Source organism: Cherax quadricarinatus, chromosome 17, assembly GCF_038502225.1.
Source record: "Cherax quadricarinatus isolate ZL_2023a chromosome 17, ASM3850222v1, whole genome shotgun sequence".
In the NCBI taxonomy this organism is placed as follows: domain Eukaryota; kingdom Metazoa; phylum Arthropoda; class Malacostraca; order Decapoda; family Parastacidae; genus Cherax; species Cherax quadricarinatus.
In genome coordinates, this window is record NC_091308.1 from 4,682,687 (window position 1) to 4,697,089 (window position 14,403).

The window sequence follows — 14,403 nt, forward strand, 5'->3', positions numbered from 1 at the left end:
GCCGCGGGGGCGTTGACCCCCGGAACTCTCTCCAGGTAAACTCCAGGTATTGTCAGTTAGTTATCTTAATGATGATAACACTCTCCATAGTTACCAGTCAGGTTTTGGGAGATATTACTCGACTGACACCTCCCTAATTAAACTGACTACCTGAGAACTGAAATGTCGCTTGGGAATCTCAGAGGTATGGTATCGTTGGACTTGTAAAACGCCTTTGATACGGTCAACCACAATGTATTATGTAAGAAACTACAAGCTATGGGCATAGATCCTGTACACTAGTTTAAGTCCTACTTGAGCAATAGGAAACAAATTTTCAAAATCAACAACACAGAATCAGAATCCCTGCCCATAGCATGTGGAGTTCCCCAAGGTAGTATTTTGGGTCTCCTATTGTTCTTATGTACATGACATTCCCATCAGTGTCAGATGTAAACTTCTATTGTATGCAGATGACAGTGCACTGTTAGTGTCAGGTAAAGACCCACAAGATATAGCTAATGTACTATCACTAGAACTAGAGTCCTGCATTATTATTATTATAATCAAAAAGAAGCGCTAAGCCACAAGGACTATACAGCGCTGCAGGGCAGGAAGGAAGCGAGGGCATCAGGTGGCAAAAGGGAGATGGATGAGCAACAGGTTACGGATAACAGCGGGGCAGTGGATGGTGAAAGGGTAAAGGGCAGCAAGAGACTGAACCAGAAAGGGCTGAGGGGAGTGCGAAAAGTATCATCAGAGTTTGTGGAGTAAATCAGTCGTTGTCAAGAAGTCAATGAGAGAGTCAGGATTAAAGGAGGGTCCATCAGCAAGAAGGGAAGGTAAAGAGAGAGTAGGGGAACGAAGACGACGTTGGAGGTAAATTCTGCGTGCTCGTTGATAGAGAGGGCAGTCTAACAGAATGTGGCTAATCGATACTGGAACTTGACACTGCTCACAGAGAGGAACAGGGTGCCTCTCCATGAGATACCCATGAGTAAGACGAGTGTGGCCAATGCGAAGGCGGGAGAGAGTGGTCTCCCAACCTCGGCACTGATGACAAGAAGACGGCCAGTAACCTATGCTCGGTTTAATAGAATGAAGTTTGTTACCGAGCAGAGTTGACCAACGTTGTTGCCAACGGGTGCGAAGGTGGGTAGCTATTGCAGCAAAATAGTCCAGAAATGGAACACCTCGATAGGAAATTGGTAGGTCATATACTGCTGACCGCGCAGCAGTGTCTGCCTGTTCATTGCCCTGTACGTCGACATGACCAGGGACCCAACAAAAAACAATATCTTTATGTTTGGTAGAGATACGGCGTAGCCAAAGTTGGATACGGAGAACTAGGGGATGAGATGTATCAAATTTTCGTATAGCCTGTAGAGCACTAAGGGAGTCTGAGACTACTACAAATGATGACACAGGCATAGATGCGATACGAATAAGTGCTGCAAGAATGGCATACAGTTCAGCAGTAAAAATGCTAGCTGAAGATAGTAAATGCCCTCGTACGACGCTGTCCGGAAACACTGCTGCGAATCCGACGCCGTCTGAAGACTTAGAGCCATCTGTGTACACAGCGGTGGCATGAGAATGAGAGTGGAAGTGATCAAGAAAAAGAGAGCGGGAAGCCACCGTAGGCAGTTGAGCTTTCGAGCAAGGGAGTGAGAAAGAACAGACCCGAACAGCTGGAACTTCCCAGGGGGGTAGGGAAAAGTGAGATGCTACATGAACATATAAAGGTGGTAACTGAAGGGAAGACAAGAGTGAAAGTAGGCGAAGAGAAAAGGGACGGAGCAAACAGGGGCGGCGAACGAATAAAGAATGTCTACTAATATCGGTGACCATTCTATAAATGGAAGGATTGTGTAGATCGTGAGAGCGTACATAGTAACGAAGGCAATGGGCATCACGGCGATCAGACAAGGATGGAACATTTGCTTCTGTATAGAGGCTCTCAACAGGGGAAGAGCGAAAAGCACCAAGGCACAAACGTAAGCCTTGGTGATGGATAGAGTTAAGGCTAGAGAGAGTAGCAGGAGAGGCCGCGGAATAAATCTGGTCACCATAATCGAGTTTCGATAAAACGAGGGCTGAATGTAGGCGAAGCAGAGTTCGACGATCAGCTCCCCAGGAAAGATGAGCAAGGGTTTTAAGAAGGTTTAGCCGGCTGTGACAAGTTGCCTTCAGAGAGGTAATGTGAGGTTTCCAGGTTAACCGACGGTCAAAGAGAAGGCCTAGAAACCTGACTGTATCACGTTCGGGGATACGGGAGCCATAGAGATACAAAGGATGATCGGAGATAACAGAGCGTCTAGTGAAAGTAATTTGGTGAGTTTTGGTACTTGAAAATTTAAACCCATGTGTGGTGGCCCAAGTGGAAACACGGTCGACCGCATGCTGGAGAGAAACTGCAATAAGGTGACAGTCAGCGCCTGCACAAGCAATAGCGAAGTCATCAACATAGAGTGATGACCAAATATTGGGTGGAAGAACAGAGGCCAAATCATTTATAGCAAGGAGAAAAAGTGTTGTGCTTAGAACACATCCCTGAGGGACACCTTCAGCTTGGACGAAGTCCGGGGAAAGAACATTATTGACTCAAACACGGAAATGTCTGTCAGTTAAAAAGTTCTTAAGGAAGGATGGTAGATTGCCTCGGAGGCCTAAGGAATGGGCCTGGGCCAAAATATTATACCTCCAAGTTGTGTCATATGCCTTCTCAAGGTCAAAAAATATGGCAATAACTGAGTGATTATTCGCAAAGGCATTACGAACATACGTATCCAAGCGTAGTAAGGGGTCTATGGTAGAACGACCCTTACGAAAGCCATATTGACTAGCGGAGAGACTGTTGTGAGTCTCTAAATACCACATTAAACGTCGATTTACGAGGCGTTCCATCACTTTGCAAACTGCACTTGTAAGAGCGATGGGGCGATAGTGGGAGGCATCATGTCCTGTAGTACCCGGTTTGCGGAAAGGGAGAACAATGGCAGATTTCCACAGCTGGGGAAGAACTCCTTGTGCCCAAATAAGATTGAAGAGGTGTAAGAGGACTACAAGGGCTGACCGATGTAAATGTTGTAACATACGAATATGAATGTCATCAGGCCCAGCTGCCGATGATCGGCAAGCTGAGAGCGTTGCCTCCAGTTCTTGAAGTGTAAAAGGCACATTATACTGTTCTTCTCCGAGAGAAGAAAAGTCCAAGGGTACTAACTCTCTGGCAGACTTTGAGGAAAGAAACGAGGGGCATAGATGGAGCCCTCGGGAAATACGGACCAGATGTGTGCCAAGTTCAATGGCAACGTCGAGAGGGTTTGCTATATCAACACCAGTGACCCGTAGAACAGGAGCCGTGTCAGGAGAGTATTTACCACTCAATTTCCTCACTTTTTTCCAGACTGCACTCATAGAAGAAGCAGAGGTGATGGTGGAAACATAGTCTCGCCAACAAGTGCGTTTAGCTTCACGGATGACACGGCGAGCGATCGCACGCTTCTGCTTAAAATCAACAAGTCTCTCAGCGGTTCTATTGTACCGGTACCTGCCCCATGCAGCACGTTTCAAACGTACTGCACGAGCACAAGCAGGAGACCACCAAGGCACACACTTCTGAGAATGCCTGCCTGAGGTGTGGGGTATAGAATGAGAAGCTGCGGTATAAACTGATGTCGAGAAGATGTGTAGGAGCTCATCAATGGAGGATGAAGAAGGAACCTCACTAAAAGCAGTGAGGTGTGAGTAAAGATCCCAATTTGCCCGATCAAATTGCCAGCGAGGGCTACGGGAAGGTGGTGAATAGGAAGGAGAAGTAAGAATGATCGGAAAATGATCGCTGTCATGTAAGTCTGGTAGAACAGACCAGGTGAAGTCTAGTGCAGTGGAGGAAGAGCAGACTGATAGATCGATGCAAGAGAGAGTATGAGTACGAGGATCAAAATGGGTGGGAGTACCCGTATTTAAAACATGGAGGGGGTGAGAGGCAAGAAAAGCCTCCAACTGAATGCCACGTGAGTCACAATGAGACCCCCCCCCAGAGGAAATGGTGGGCATTAAAATCACCAAGTAACAGAAGTGGTGGTGGTAAGGATGAAACAAGAAAGGCAAAGTCTGGGATAGAAAATGCTCGAGAAGGAGAGAGATATAAAGAACATATTGTAAACCACTTATTCAAGTGGATACGGGCTGCAGTGTAATGCAGCGAGGTATGGACAAATAGTTGACAGTACGGAATATCATTGCGTAGAAGAAGGGCACTTTCATTAAAGGTCCCATCTGAGAAAGGATCCGAAGAATACAATAAATTATAGCCTGAGATAGGTTGGAAAACAGCCGAGTGTAATTTTGGTTCTTGTAAGCAAGCACCAACAGGGGAAAACCTGGAAAGCAACATCTGAAGCTCACCCCGATTACCCCTGAGGCCGCGGATATTCCACTGTAAATAGGCCATGATTGGCGATGAAGAAAATATCAGGAATCTGTAGGTAAAGGCACCTACGGACTAGAGGGGTTAGAAAAGTCAACGTGTGGTGGCATTGGAAGATGTTCAAGTAGCGAAGGAACGGAGCGTTGCGAAGAATGGGGTTGTGAAGATGGAGGAGAGGGAAGAGAAGGAACAGGAAGTGAATCAGTGTCCATTGAAGGTTTAGTCTCTGCAATATATTCTGAAATGGCTTCAAGTGTTTCTGAATTCAAAGATGTATGGGAAACCATATTGGAGATAGGAGGAGGAGGGTGAGTAAAGATTGGGACAGTAATGGACTGTACCAAAGTAGAGGGGGAGGGAAAAGTGTAAGGGACTGGAGATGAAGTGTGGGGGGGGACAGAAGAGGTAGAAACCTGGGAGGTGACAGAAGAGGGAGAAACTTGGGAGGGGACAGGGGTGGAAGGCATAGTACGAGGAGGAGGGTGAATCTCCACACTTGTAATAGAGCCAGAGAGAGGGGAAGAACTAGGTACAGAGACTGGAAAGGTAACGTGTGGAGGTGGAAGAAGGGAAGGAAGGGGCAAAGAAGATTTGAGCAATGTGGATTTTTTGGACTTCTGAGTAGAGGGGCGATTGGTATTAGGTGTCGTACGAGGTCTTGTCGATACTGGGGCTTGTGAGGAAGGACGCGAAGATGTGAGAACAGACTGAGTTGTAGTCGGGACGTCAGAGCCAAGGACAGCAAAAGGATTAGATGCCGTAATGGCTATGGGAGGGGTAACAACAGAGGAGGCTGCAGAAGATGGGACCCCAGAAGTGGGGGGATGTTTGGAAACACGAGAATAAGAAACACGGGGTAGTCTCCCTTGGAGGCGGAGATGAGTAACTGCCATAGCATAAGGGAGACCTTCTGCCTCTTTGAGGCAACGGATTTCACGTTCATTTAAGTAGACCTGGCAACGGCGGGAGTACGAAGGGTGAGCTTCATTACAATTAAGGCAAGATGGAGGTTGACTGCAAGATGTATTAGAATGGTTGTCGGCACCACAGACTGGGCATTCGGCCATAGATCTGCAATATTTCGCTGGGTGACCAAAACGCCAGCAATTTCTACATTGTTGCGGTGTAGGTATCACCTTTCGAACTTGTAACCGATGTCCCGCGACATATACAGAGGACGGGAGTTCTCGGCTGTCAAAAGTTAAACGAGCCACATTGCAAGGGTAACGTCTCCGCCCCCGGGCAGGAAGGACATAAGTGTCTACTTTGAGGATTGGGAGATCCTGGAGTTCCAGCTGTTCAAAAATGTCATTGCCACATGACTGGAAATTCTGTTGGACTATGGTATGGGGCAGAATGACAGTACCACTACAAGAATTGAGAGAAAGATGTTTTTCAATAGTGATAGGAGTAGTATCGATATTCGAAAGGAGAGAAAGATCATGAGCTTGGGTAGCATTCTGGACAGTGACGATGCGCGTACCGCTCTTGAGAGCGTGAAATGAAATATCTCTGCCAACATGACGCAGGAGCGCTTTGGCAATACTATGGTCAGAAAGGTAGGCAGAAGAAGAAGTTGGTCTTAAAGTAAAGAATTTAGTCCATTGTGTGGTCCGAAACTGAGCGTGGAGAGGGAGTGCTTGACGTGTCGGTCGTTTCCGAGTAGAATGGGAAGGTAACGACGGAGCATCATCAGGAGATTGACGTTGGCGTTTAGGAGTAGGACCGGAGTTGGTCCGGCATGAAATGGGTGGGCGATTCGAAAATTGCCGTACCGTAGAGGGAGAAGCCGGAAGCATAGTCAAAGGAGAGCGGAGTTCAGACAAATCGAAGGAGTCAGTCGAAGCCCCGGTACCTGAAGCGGGTGAGGAAACAGCACCAGCAAGAGGTACAGGGGCATCAGGAGTGTCCGAAGAGTGGTCTAAACACAAGGCAGGGTCAGAATGGGGTGCGGTATCAAGAAGGGGCCCGGGGGTAGTGGTTTCATGGACTAGGGCTGCCATGGTTAGGTTACTCCTTTGCTTTTTGTTTTTAAGAAAAAAAAAAGAAAGAAGAAAAGAAAATAAAAACAAAAAAAAGAATAAAAAAAGGGGGGAGCGGGGAGGAATAGTTCCCAGGAGGAATGAAAGGGCCGGAAATCTCCCTCCGCGCCCAAGAGGACTCGACACCGCTAGTAGCGCAGATGCAGCATGGAACCCGTGCCATACCCTACCCTTCATGCCAGTAAACCAGCAATCCGGGATAGCAACCTCACATCTGCCGAGCTACCTCGGTGGACAAAAGAGAGGGCGGCCGGATATCCGCCACAAAGCATACCTCCTTCAGCCACCACCCCCGGAATCCGAAAGGTGGCTTCCAGAGATACACCCGTCGCCCAAAAGACACCCAAAGCTACTCCGGGATACCGGAGAGGGATCGGGACATCCCTAGGCAATCCAGATTCCACGGCAAACTACGCCACCGCCAAGAAACCTCAACGGAATGGGATCGACCCCGGTGTCCTTTCCCCTACCTAGGAACTAGCACGCCTGTGGGAGAAATCACGAAGGCTAAAAAGAGGAAGGGCAAAAGGGAGGGGTGAGGAGGAGGAGGAGGAATGGAAAAAGGGGAGGATGGGGAGGATGGGATAGGGGAGGGGAGAATGGGGGGTAATTAGGTTCGGTCTGAGGAAGAAGACCGACAGGGCTAATTCCTCAGACCAAGAGCCTCTTCACCACGCCAAGGAGCCCCCCTTGAAGAGGTAGAGTCCTGCAGCAAATGGTTAGCAGACAACAAATTATCGTTACACCTCGGGAAAACGGAAGCCATACTCTTTGGCACGAAAAGTAAGCTGAAAAGGGCAAACAGTTTTAATATCCAGTGTAATGGGGAACCCATCACTTCAGATTTCTCAGTGAAATACCTGGGAATCCCCTTTGACCCAGGCATGTCAGGAGAATTGATAGGGAACAGCAGTAAAAAAAGTTAATGCCAGACTTAAGTTCCTCTACAGACTAGCACATTGTCTACCTACTGAAGCTCGCAGGATCTTATGTCTACCTCTTATACAATGTCTTGCTCTTCATGGTACTCTGCCTTGACACAAAAACTGATAGACTACAAATCACCCAGAGCAAAATGGTGAAATTCATCCTGGACTTGGGTCCAAGAGAGCATGTAGGCCAAGATGAATTACAACCGGATATGCTGAATGTTGAAGACAGAGTAAAACAACTGAAGTTAAATCACATTTATAAAATTGCTCGCAGTGGCCAGAATATCTTGCTGCCAAGTTTGTCGAGGCTGAAAACCAAAGCAATCATAGTACTAGGGGAAGGGAGCATAACTTAGTAGTACGCACAGTCAGTGGCCAGGCTTCAAACATTTTATTGTACAGCAGTAAAGGAGCGGAACACACAGCCTGTACATGTCAAACCCTGTCACAACATGAGCCATTTCGAGAAGACAGCCAAAAGGTAAATATGAATGTTTTGACAGAAAGGGAGGAGAGTGATTTCTGGTATAACTAACATACAGGTGGCCCGGTGGCCTGGTGGCTAAAGCTCCCGCTTCACACACGGAGGGCCCGGGTTCGATTCCCGGCGGGTGGAAACATTCCGACACGTTTCCTTACACCTGTTGTCCTGTTCACCTAGCAGCAAATAGGTACCTGGGTGTTAGTCGACTGGTGTGGGTCGCATCCTGGGGGACAAGATTAAGGACCTCAATGGAAATAAGTTAGACAGTCCTCGATGACGCACTGACTTTCTTGGGTTATCCTGGGTGGCTAACCCTCCGGGGTTAAAAATCCGAACGAAATCTTATCTATGTACCTATTACTGTGATCAATCCTGTCTTTGATGTAATTGTTAATAACTCGGTTTACGTTATTCCCTGTATATCTCCCTTGAATGTTTTAATAATAAGGTATAGTATCACATGGACCCCAGTTCAATTCAATTCAAAGTTTATTCTCTATAAAGATTACAATGTTGAATTTACAGAATTTGGTTGTTGTGTGGTTTACATGTAGTTAAATAATGATTACAGAGTGTACCACTAGAACGCCTAGCATGGCTAGGCATTTCGGGCAGACTTAGTTTAAGTCTTTATTTTAAAATATTACAAATTATGAGGTAAGTTGGTATTATGGCTAAGTGACTAAATACTAGTTTGTGAGTTTAGCAATGTGAATGCTTTTGTTTTGGCACAGTACATAGTTTCAGTATTGGAAATAAGTCACTTTGTTTGACTTTCTTGGATATACTGAGGGTTCTAATTACATTTCTATGATATTGTGATTCGTTATTTATGTCTCACCTAATATTTCTAATACCTGGCACAAACGGATTGTTACATTGAGCTTCTTGTAGAATTCATAAGAACTATATAATTTCTTTGTGATTTGTGAATATCTATCGTTGGGTTTTCCAATAAGAATGTTAAATCAAGTTCTTTGTCATAAAATGCTACTCTAGGCATTAGCTTCAAGCTACCCAAGGTATTAGTCTCAAGCTACAAAAGAATAATAAGCTACATTGGGTATTAACTTCAAGACATTATAGTGAGTTTATATGATTACAAACATTTGCTATATACAAGTTGCCTTATTCGTATATCCAGCAGCCATTTGAGTTGCGACACTCAAGCTTATCCGAGAAAAAAAAAATGTTTGATGAGAGTGTCAAGAAACACACGAAGAAAATGGCGACCAACCCATTCAGCGGAAACTTCAAGAATCAGAGTTCGACTAGGCTCTCCAGAGACGATCCCAACTACGGCAAGTGAGTAGTTCAACCATCTCTCAGTCTACATACATAGAGTTAATATTAATCTCTGTTTGAGGGAGTGAAGTATGGTTGACAACGTACAGATGAATTGTGATTCTTTTTTTACCACAGCGTTCTATGGACAGAATGCCGATTATGGTATTTTATTGTGAAGACGGTTCGTCCACCAGGGACATTATCAATTCACACAATTCTCTTTGTGAAATAATAGTCCCTGGCGGACATTTTCACAATTAAATACAATAACCTTCATTGTTGTTTTATTTACATTCTGTCGGTTGTTGTATTAACAGTATTAACAGCTGTAACTTGTCATGGCTGACATACTGCCACACATTGTACGTGTAATTTGTGATCGATGTAGCAGTTACTAAGTGCAATTTAGGAGAATACTAACCCCCAGACCCACGCTAAGATTTTCGTTACTCCGCATTAAAAGTTATTGGAGGTTTCTTTTGCGTGGTATTATGACCAGTTCCTGGACCCACAGCGTGCCTCGGTAAGCATTTACTACCGCCCACAGAAAGGTTCTGGGGTACATAAAGCAATTAAATTATCGGAGAAGCACAAACACATACCCTGGACAATCTGAACACATCTCTAATACAAACATGTTTCAGGATCTTTGTTATTGTTCATAGGTGATTCGGAACCCAAAATGTTTTGTTCTTGAAATGGATCTGCTGGAGATTATTGTTTTAATAACCCCAGGGGTTAAATGATCCTGGATAACTAAAAAATGCCAAGCAGCTAAGCTTATATTTCCGTTTGGGTTCATTTTTTAGGTCCTCTTCCAGGATGCGACGCCACAGCAGTCATCTAACTTCTAGGTATCTATTTAAACCTGTGTAACAGGCAGTAGGTGTCACAAGACTCTCATATGCTATGCCTCTCCCCACCCTGAATTTAACCATGGTTCTTTGGGTAATGAACCAATGTGCTGCCACTGCGCATTTCCATCATAAGAACCGTAGGAAGGTGAGAATTATTATTATAATCAAAAAGAAGCGCTAAGCCACAAGGACTATACAGCGCTTGGGAAGGTGAGAAAAAATTATCCTGGGACAAGAAAATGATGTATGTGACATTTGATGACTGAACCAAATACGTTGTTGGTCAGGATAATGTAAATTTTACTATTGTTGATGCAAATGAGGCAAGTGAGAAGAATTTTGGATTGATATAGGACGTTTATTTAGAAGTTTAAAGACAATATGAAATGGCTAAGTATCTGATATTCCCCCAGTATATGATGTTAATATCCACATTAAATGATCGGATTACTTGACATATGTAGGAAAGAACACCAGAAGCTGGCATACATCTTTTGACTTAATTCAAATATCAATTATTGTAATCTCCACGCTTTGTATTAAATGCTGGCAGAAATGGCAGGTTGGGCAAGTTTTTCGTGAAAATGCGAGTTAGATTGGCTCAGTTTGGAGAGTAGGAAGATACTTGCTGAGGCGTGAAGCTGACCGCTGGCTAGTTTGGGTTGGGAGGTGCTATGTTAAGGGAATAATTTAACTCAAAGTTTGTAGAGGAATGGGATTGTAAATAACCTACATGTTCATTAGCATGTAATAAGGCATTCTATGCCAAGATCTATATCAAACTGATCAAAGGCATGTGATATGCCATGCCAGCATCCGTAATCTTATTGGTCACTGGCGTAAAATAAAATATGCTATGGCAGAATCTGAAGCATGGTACTGCAGTAAGCGTGGTAAGCACATGGCCGAGTCACCGGTAATTATCCATGTCTATAAACATGCTCTTCCTATCGTTATTTGATATTTCAGTTTTTTCCTATAGTTCTACTTTTATTAAATTTCTATTTGGTGAGATTGTATACGCACCTGCCGATCTTACCTTGTGTCATATTCTCCCTGATATACTACTGTCATGTTCATTTCAGTTAACCTCGGTTTCGTATTCTCATTCAAATTATGATTCATTATCTCCTCTCTTTAATCAGTCATCTTAGGCATTCTCTCTCACCCTCAAAGGACCCCAGTGGAAATAAGTCTGACTTTTTTGGGTTATCCTAGGTTCTCTACACATTTGCTGCTATGTATAATAATCTATGTAACTATTCGTGTATACGTGAATAAACTTACTTACCATGTGTCCTATTCATTCTAATTCTGTTGTCTTTTATGAGCTGATGTTTCAATCATAAGACCCTTTTCACACCGTTCTTAAACTGGCCACTTTTTGTCTGTGTGTTCCTCTTATATATCACTAAGCATTTTTACCAAGCACCCAGGTATACCTTCCAGAAGTATTTGCGGTGATGAAAGCTAAGTGAGCGTTGATTTTTCTGTTTGAAGGGGATTTAGGGTGGTGTGTGTGTGTGTGTGTGTGTGTGTGTGTGTGTGTGTGTGTGTGTGTGTGTGTACTCACCTAATTGTACTCACCTAATTGTGGTTGCAGGGGTCGAGACTCAACTCCTGGCCCCGCCTCTTCACTGATCGCTACTGGATCCTCTCTCTCTCTGCTTCCTGAGCTTTGTCATACCTCTTCTTAAAACTATGTATGGTTCCTGCCTCCACTACTTCACTTGCTAGGCTATTCCACTTGCTGACAACTCTGTGACTGAAGAAATACTTCCTAACGTCCCTGTGACTCGTGTATGTGTGTATGTATGTGTGTGTGTGTGTGTGTGTGTGTGTGTGTGTGTGTGTGTGTGTGTGTGTGGTGTGTGTGCGCGCGCGCGCCTATCCCCCCAGAGCTGCATGTGTCGGGGCTGTGATGTGGACTTCGAGCTCTTTGTGTCTCAGACCTGTATGCATGTTTCAGACCGGTGGCAGGCAGCAAGTCAGAGCGTCGTGGGAAGCAGGCAGCGAGGCACATCAACGCCGAGGTGGTGTTACTCTGTGACATGATTTACCAAGAGGGCCAGCAGAACGAAGACGGCACCGCTGCCATCTGCTTCGGCGACCTCTTCCAAGTATGTCATCCACAAGCTTACTTACTGGCGTAGACAGGTCATTAATCAATCTTTCAGCTGGATGAAAATGTAAATATAACACATGCGCAACACCTGAGTATTTCGGAATCAGGCAGACATGTTTCTGCAATAAATGTATCTAAGTGTTGCACATGTGTATTTTTCATCAACGTTGCGGTATTGTATGCTGTTAATATGATGGTTGAAACTGTGTTGGTTTTATTGTTTCCTGGAACAGCTGGGTGGCCGTTATGTGTTTGGTGGCTTCGCCATGAGAATAATTTAATAATACTGTAATTACTGCCTTTTTTCTATCTCTACGATACATCAAAGTATCTTGCATGCTGTGACCATGTCTCTGCAGTCTTAGTGTCTCTAGTGTTGCGAGTTACTTTTTAAGTCTGTCCTCACAGATGAAGTGCTTTGTCTGGTTGTAAATATTGACATCATCTCGAGCTCTCTTAGGCATCACTGAAGTCAGATCCACAATGATAGTACACAGTCCACTACTAGCTTCACATTGAGGGGCACACGAGTTCCCCCATCTTCTAATAACTTGTTCATTTTTCCACTATAATCTACCTTGTCCATAATTACTATCGCATTTACTTTGTCTGTTTCGTAAGGTGAAGTCCAGGATCTTTTCTTAATTCATGGTATAAATTAACAAATCTTTGCGGACAATTGTTTTGCGGAGGTCTCAGACCTCTGCAACACAACTGTCCTCTTAAACTATCATCGTGCTTTCGTGGTCACCTGTCAACATAATACAATGAAAATTAGCAAAGCAGATATTTGTCACTGTTAATATGTGACATAGAACCAACAGTAATATTTAGCCCTCGACACTCGCCCCCCACCGTAATACCAAGCCTAATATACTGATATATCCTAGAGGATTGTTCATTCTCTCTCTCTCTCTCTCTCTCTCTCTCTCTCTCTCTCTGAGTAATGCTAATCTGTGTATCTTTCATGTCAGATCTACACTCGCATCTCCAACAAGGTGGTAGGGATGCTGCTCAGAGCCAGGAAGTACGGCCTAGTCGATTTCGAAGGAGAAATACTGTTTCAGGTATGGAAACCCTTCAGAGAGGCTTCCTTCATGCCAGGGGAGGAAACCTCATTCAACTCCTTTTCCCCAGTAGCTTTAGAAACCCTAGATGTGTTGCGCTTCCTACTGAATAATAAGAATAAGAACATACGGAATTCTTCGTCTATCATTTGTTTTCGTATAAAAAGATAAGTCACATACCTTGGCTGAAACAATTCACAACTAAGCCACAGTATCGTGGCTGTAGCAATACACGACTAACCCATAATACCGTTAACATAAGAAGAACATAAGAAAGAAGGAACACTGCAACAGGCCTACTGACCCATACGGAGCAGGTCCATGTCCTCCCCCAGATTAACCCAATGACCACCCCCCCCGGGATTAGCCCAATGACCCACCTAGTCTGGTCACCTCCACTCAACGAAGGAGCACGGCACCAGACCCAGCAGCACAGGCTAGTCAGGTCCAACTCACACCCACTCATGTATTTATCTAACCTATTTTTAAAGCTACACAACGTTTTAGCCTGAATAACGTTAGGACCGGTGCTGTTTCTGGTATCTGAACGGCATGACTGAAGGAATAGACTCAGAAGTGTCCCTGTTTGCAGGTGATGAGAAGTTGATGAGAATTCAGTCGCACGATGGCAAGGCAGAACTACAAAGGGATCTGGACAGGCTGCAGCCCTGGTCCAGCAACTGGCCCCTGGAGTTCAACCCCACCAAGTGCAAAGTCATGAAGATTGGGGAAGGGCAAATAAGACAGCAGACGGAGTACAGTCTAGGGGGCTAGAGACTACAAACCTCACTCAAGGAAAAGGATCTTGGGGTGAGTATAACACCAGGCACATCTCCTGAGGCGCACATCAACCAAATAACTGCTGCAGTATACGGGCGCCTAGCAAATCTAAGAACAGCATTCCGACATTTTAATAAGGAATCGTTCAGGACCCTGTACACTGTATACTTTAGGCCTATATTGGAGTATGCAGCACCAATTTGTAACCAACACCTAGCCAAGCACGTAAGGAAACAAGACTAGACCCGGAGCTAAGGAGAATGTTCTTGTTACAAAAAGAGAAATTTTATGTGTTGTTGGGTTACACAATTAAAGAGTGAAGATAACTCCATGGAGTCCTTGAATGAATCCCTTTACGTATTTAGCCTCTAATAGCTTTCTCTTTCGTTACAAGTATTGGATCAAAGACAGGTCT

At 44.6% G+C, this 14,403-nt stretch overlaps 1 protein-coding gene across 2 annotated transcripts in view; it reads left to right on the forward strand.

Annotated features, from left to right (window-relative positions):
• Positions 1–14,403, forward strand: part of LOC128686413 (actin-binding Rho-activating protein) — a 41,719-nt gene that overhangs the window by 14,636 nt on the left and 12,680 nt on the right. The window contains exons 4-6 of one of the 2 annotated variants that reach the window (XM_070085742.1): positions 9,020–9,177; positions 11,986–12,136; positions 13,116–13,208. In XM_070085742.1, the coding sequence (XP_069941843.1) occupies positions 9,020–9,177; positions 11,986–12,136; positions 13,116–13,208 (402 nt within the window). Of the gene's footprint in view, positions 1–9,016; positions 9,178–11,985; positions 12,137–13,115; positions 13,209–14,403 lie in introns of both variants that reach the window. The other variant, XM_070085740.1, reaches the window with a different exon arrangement.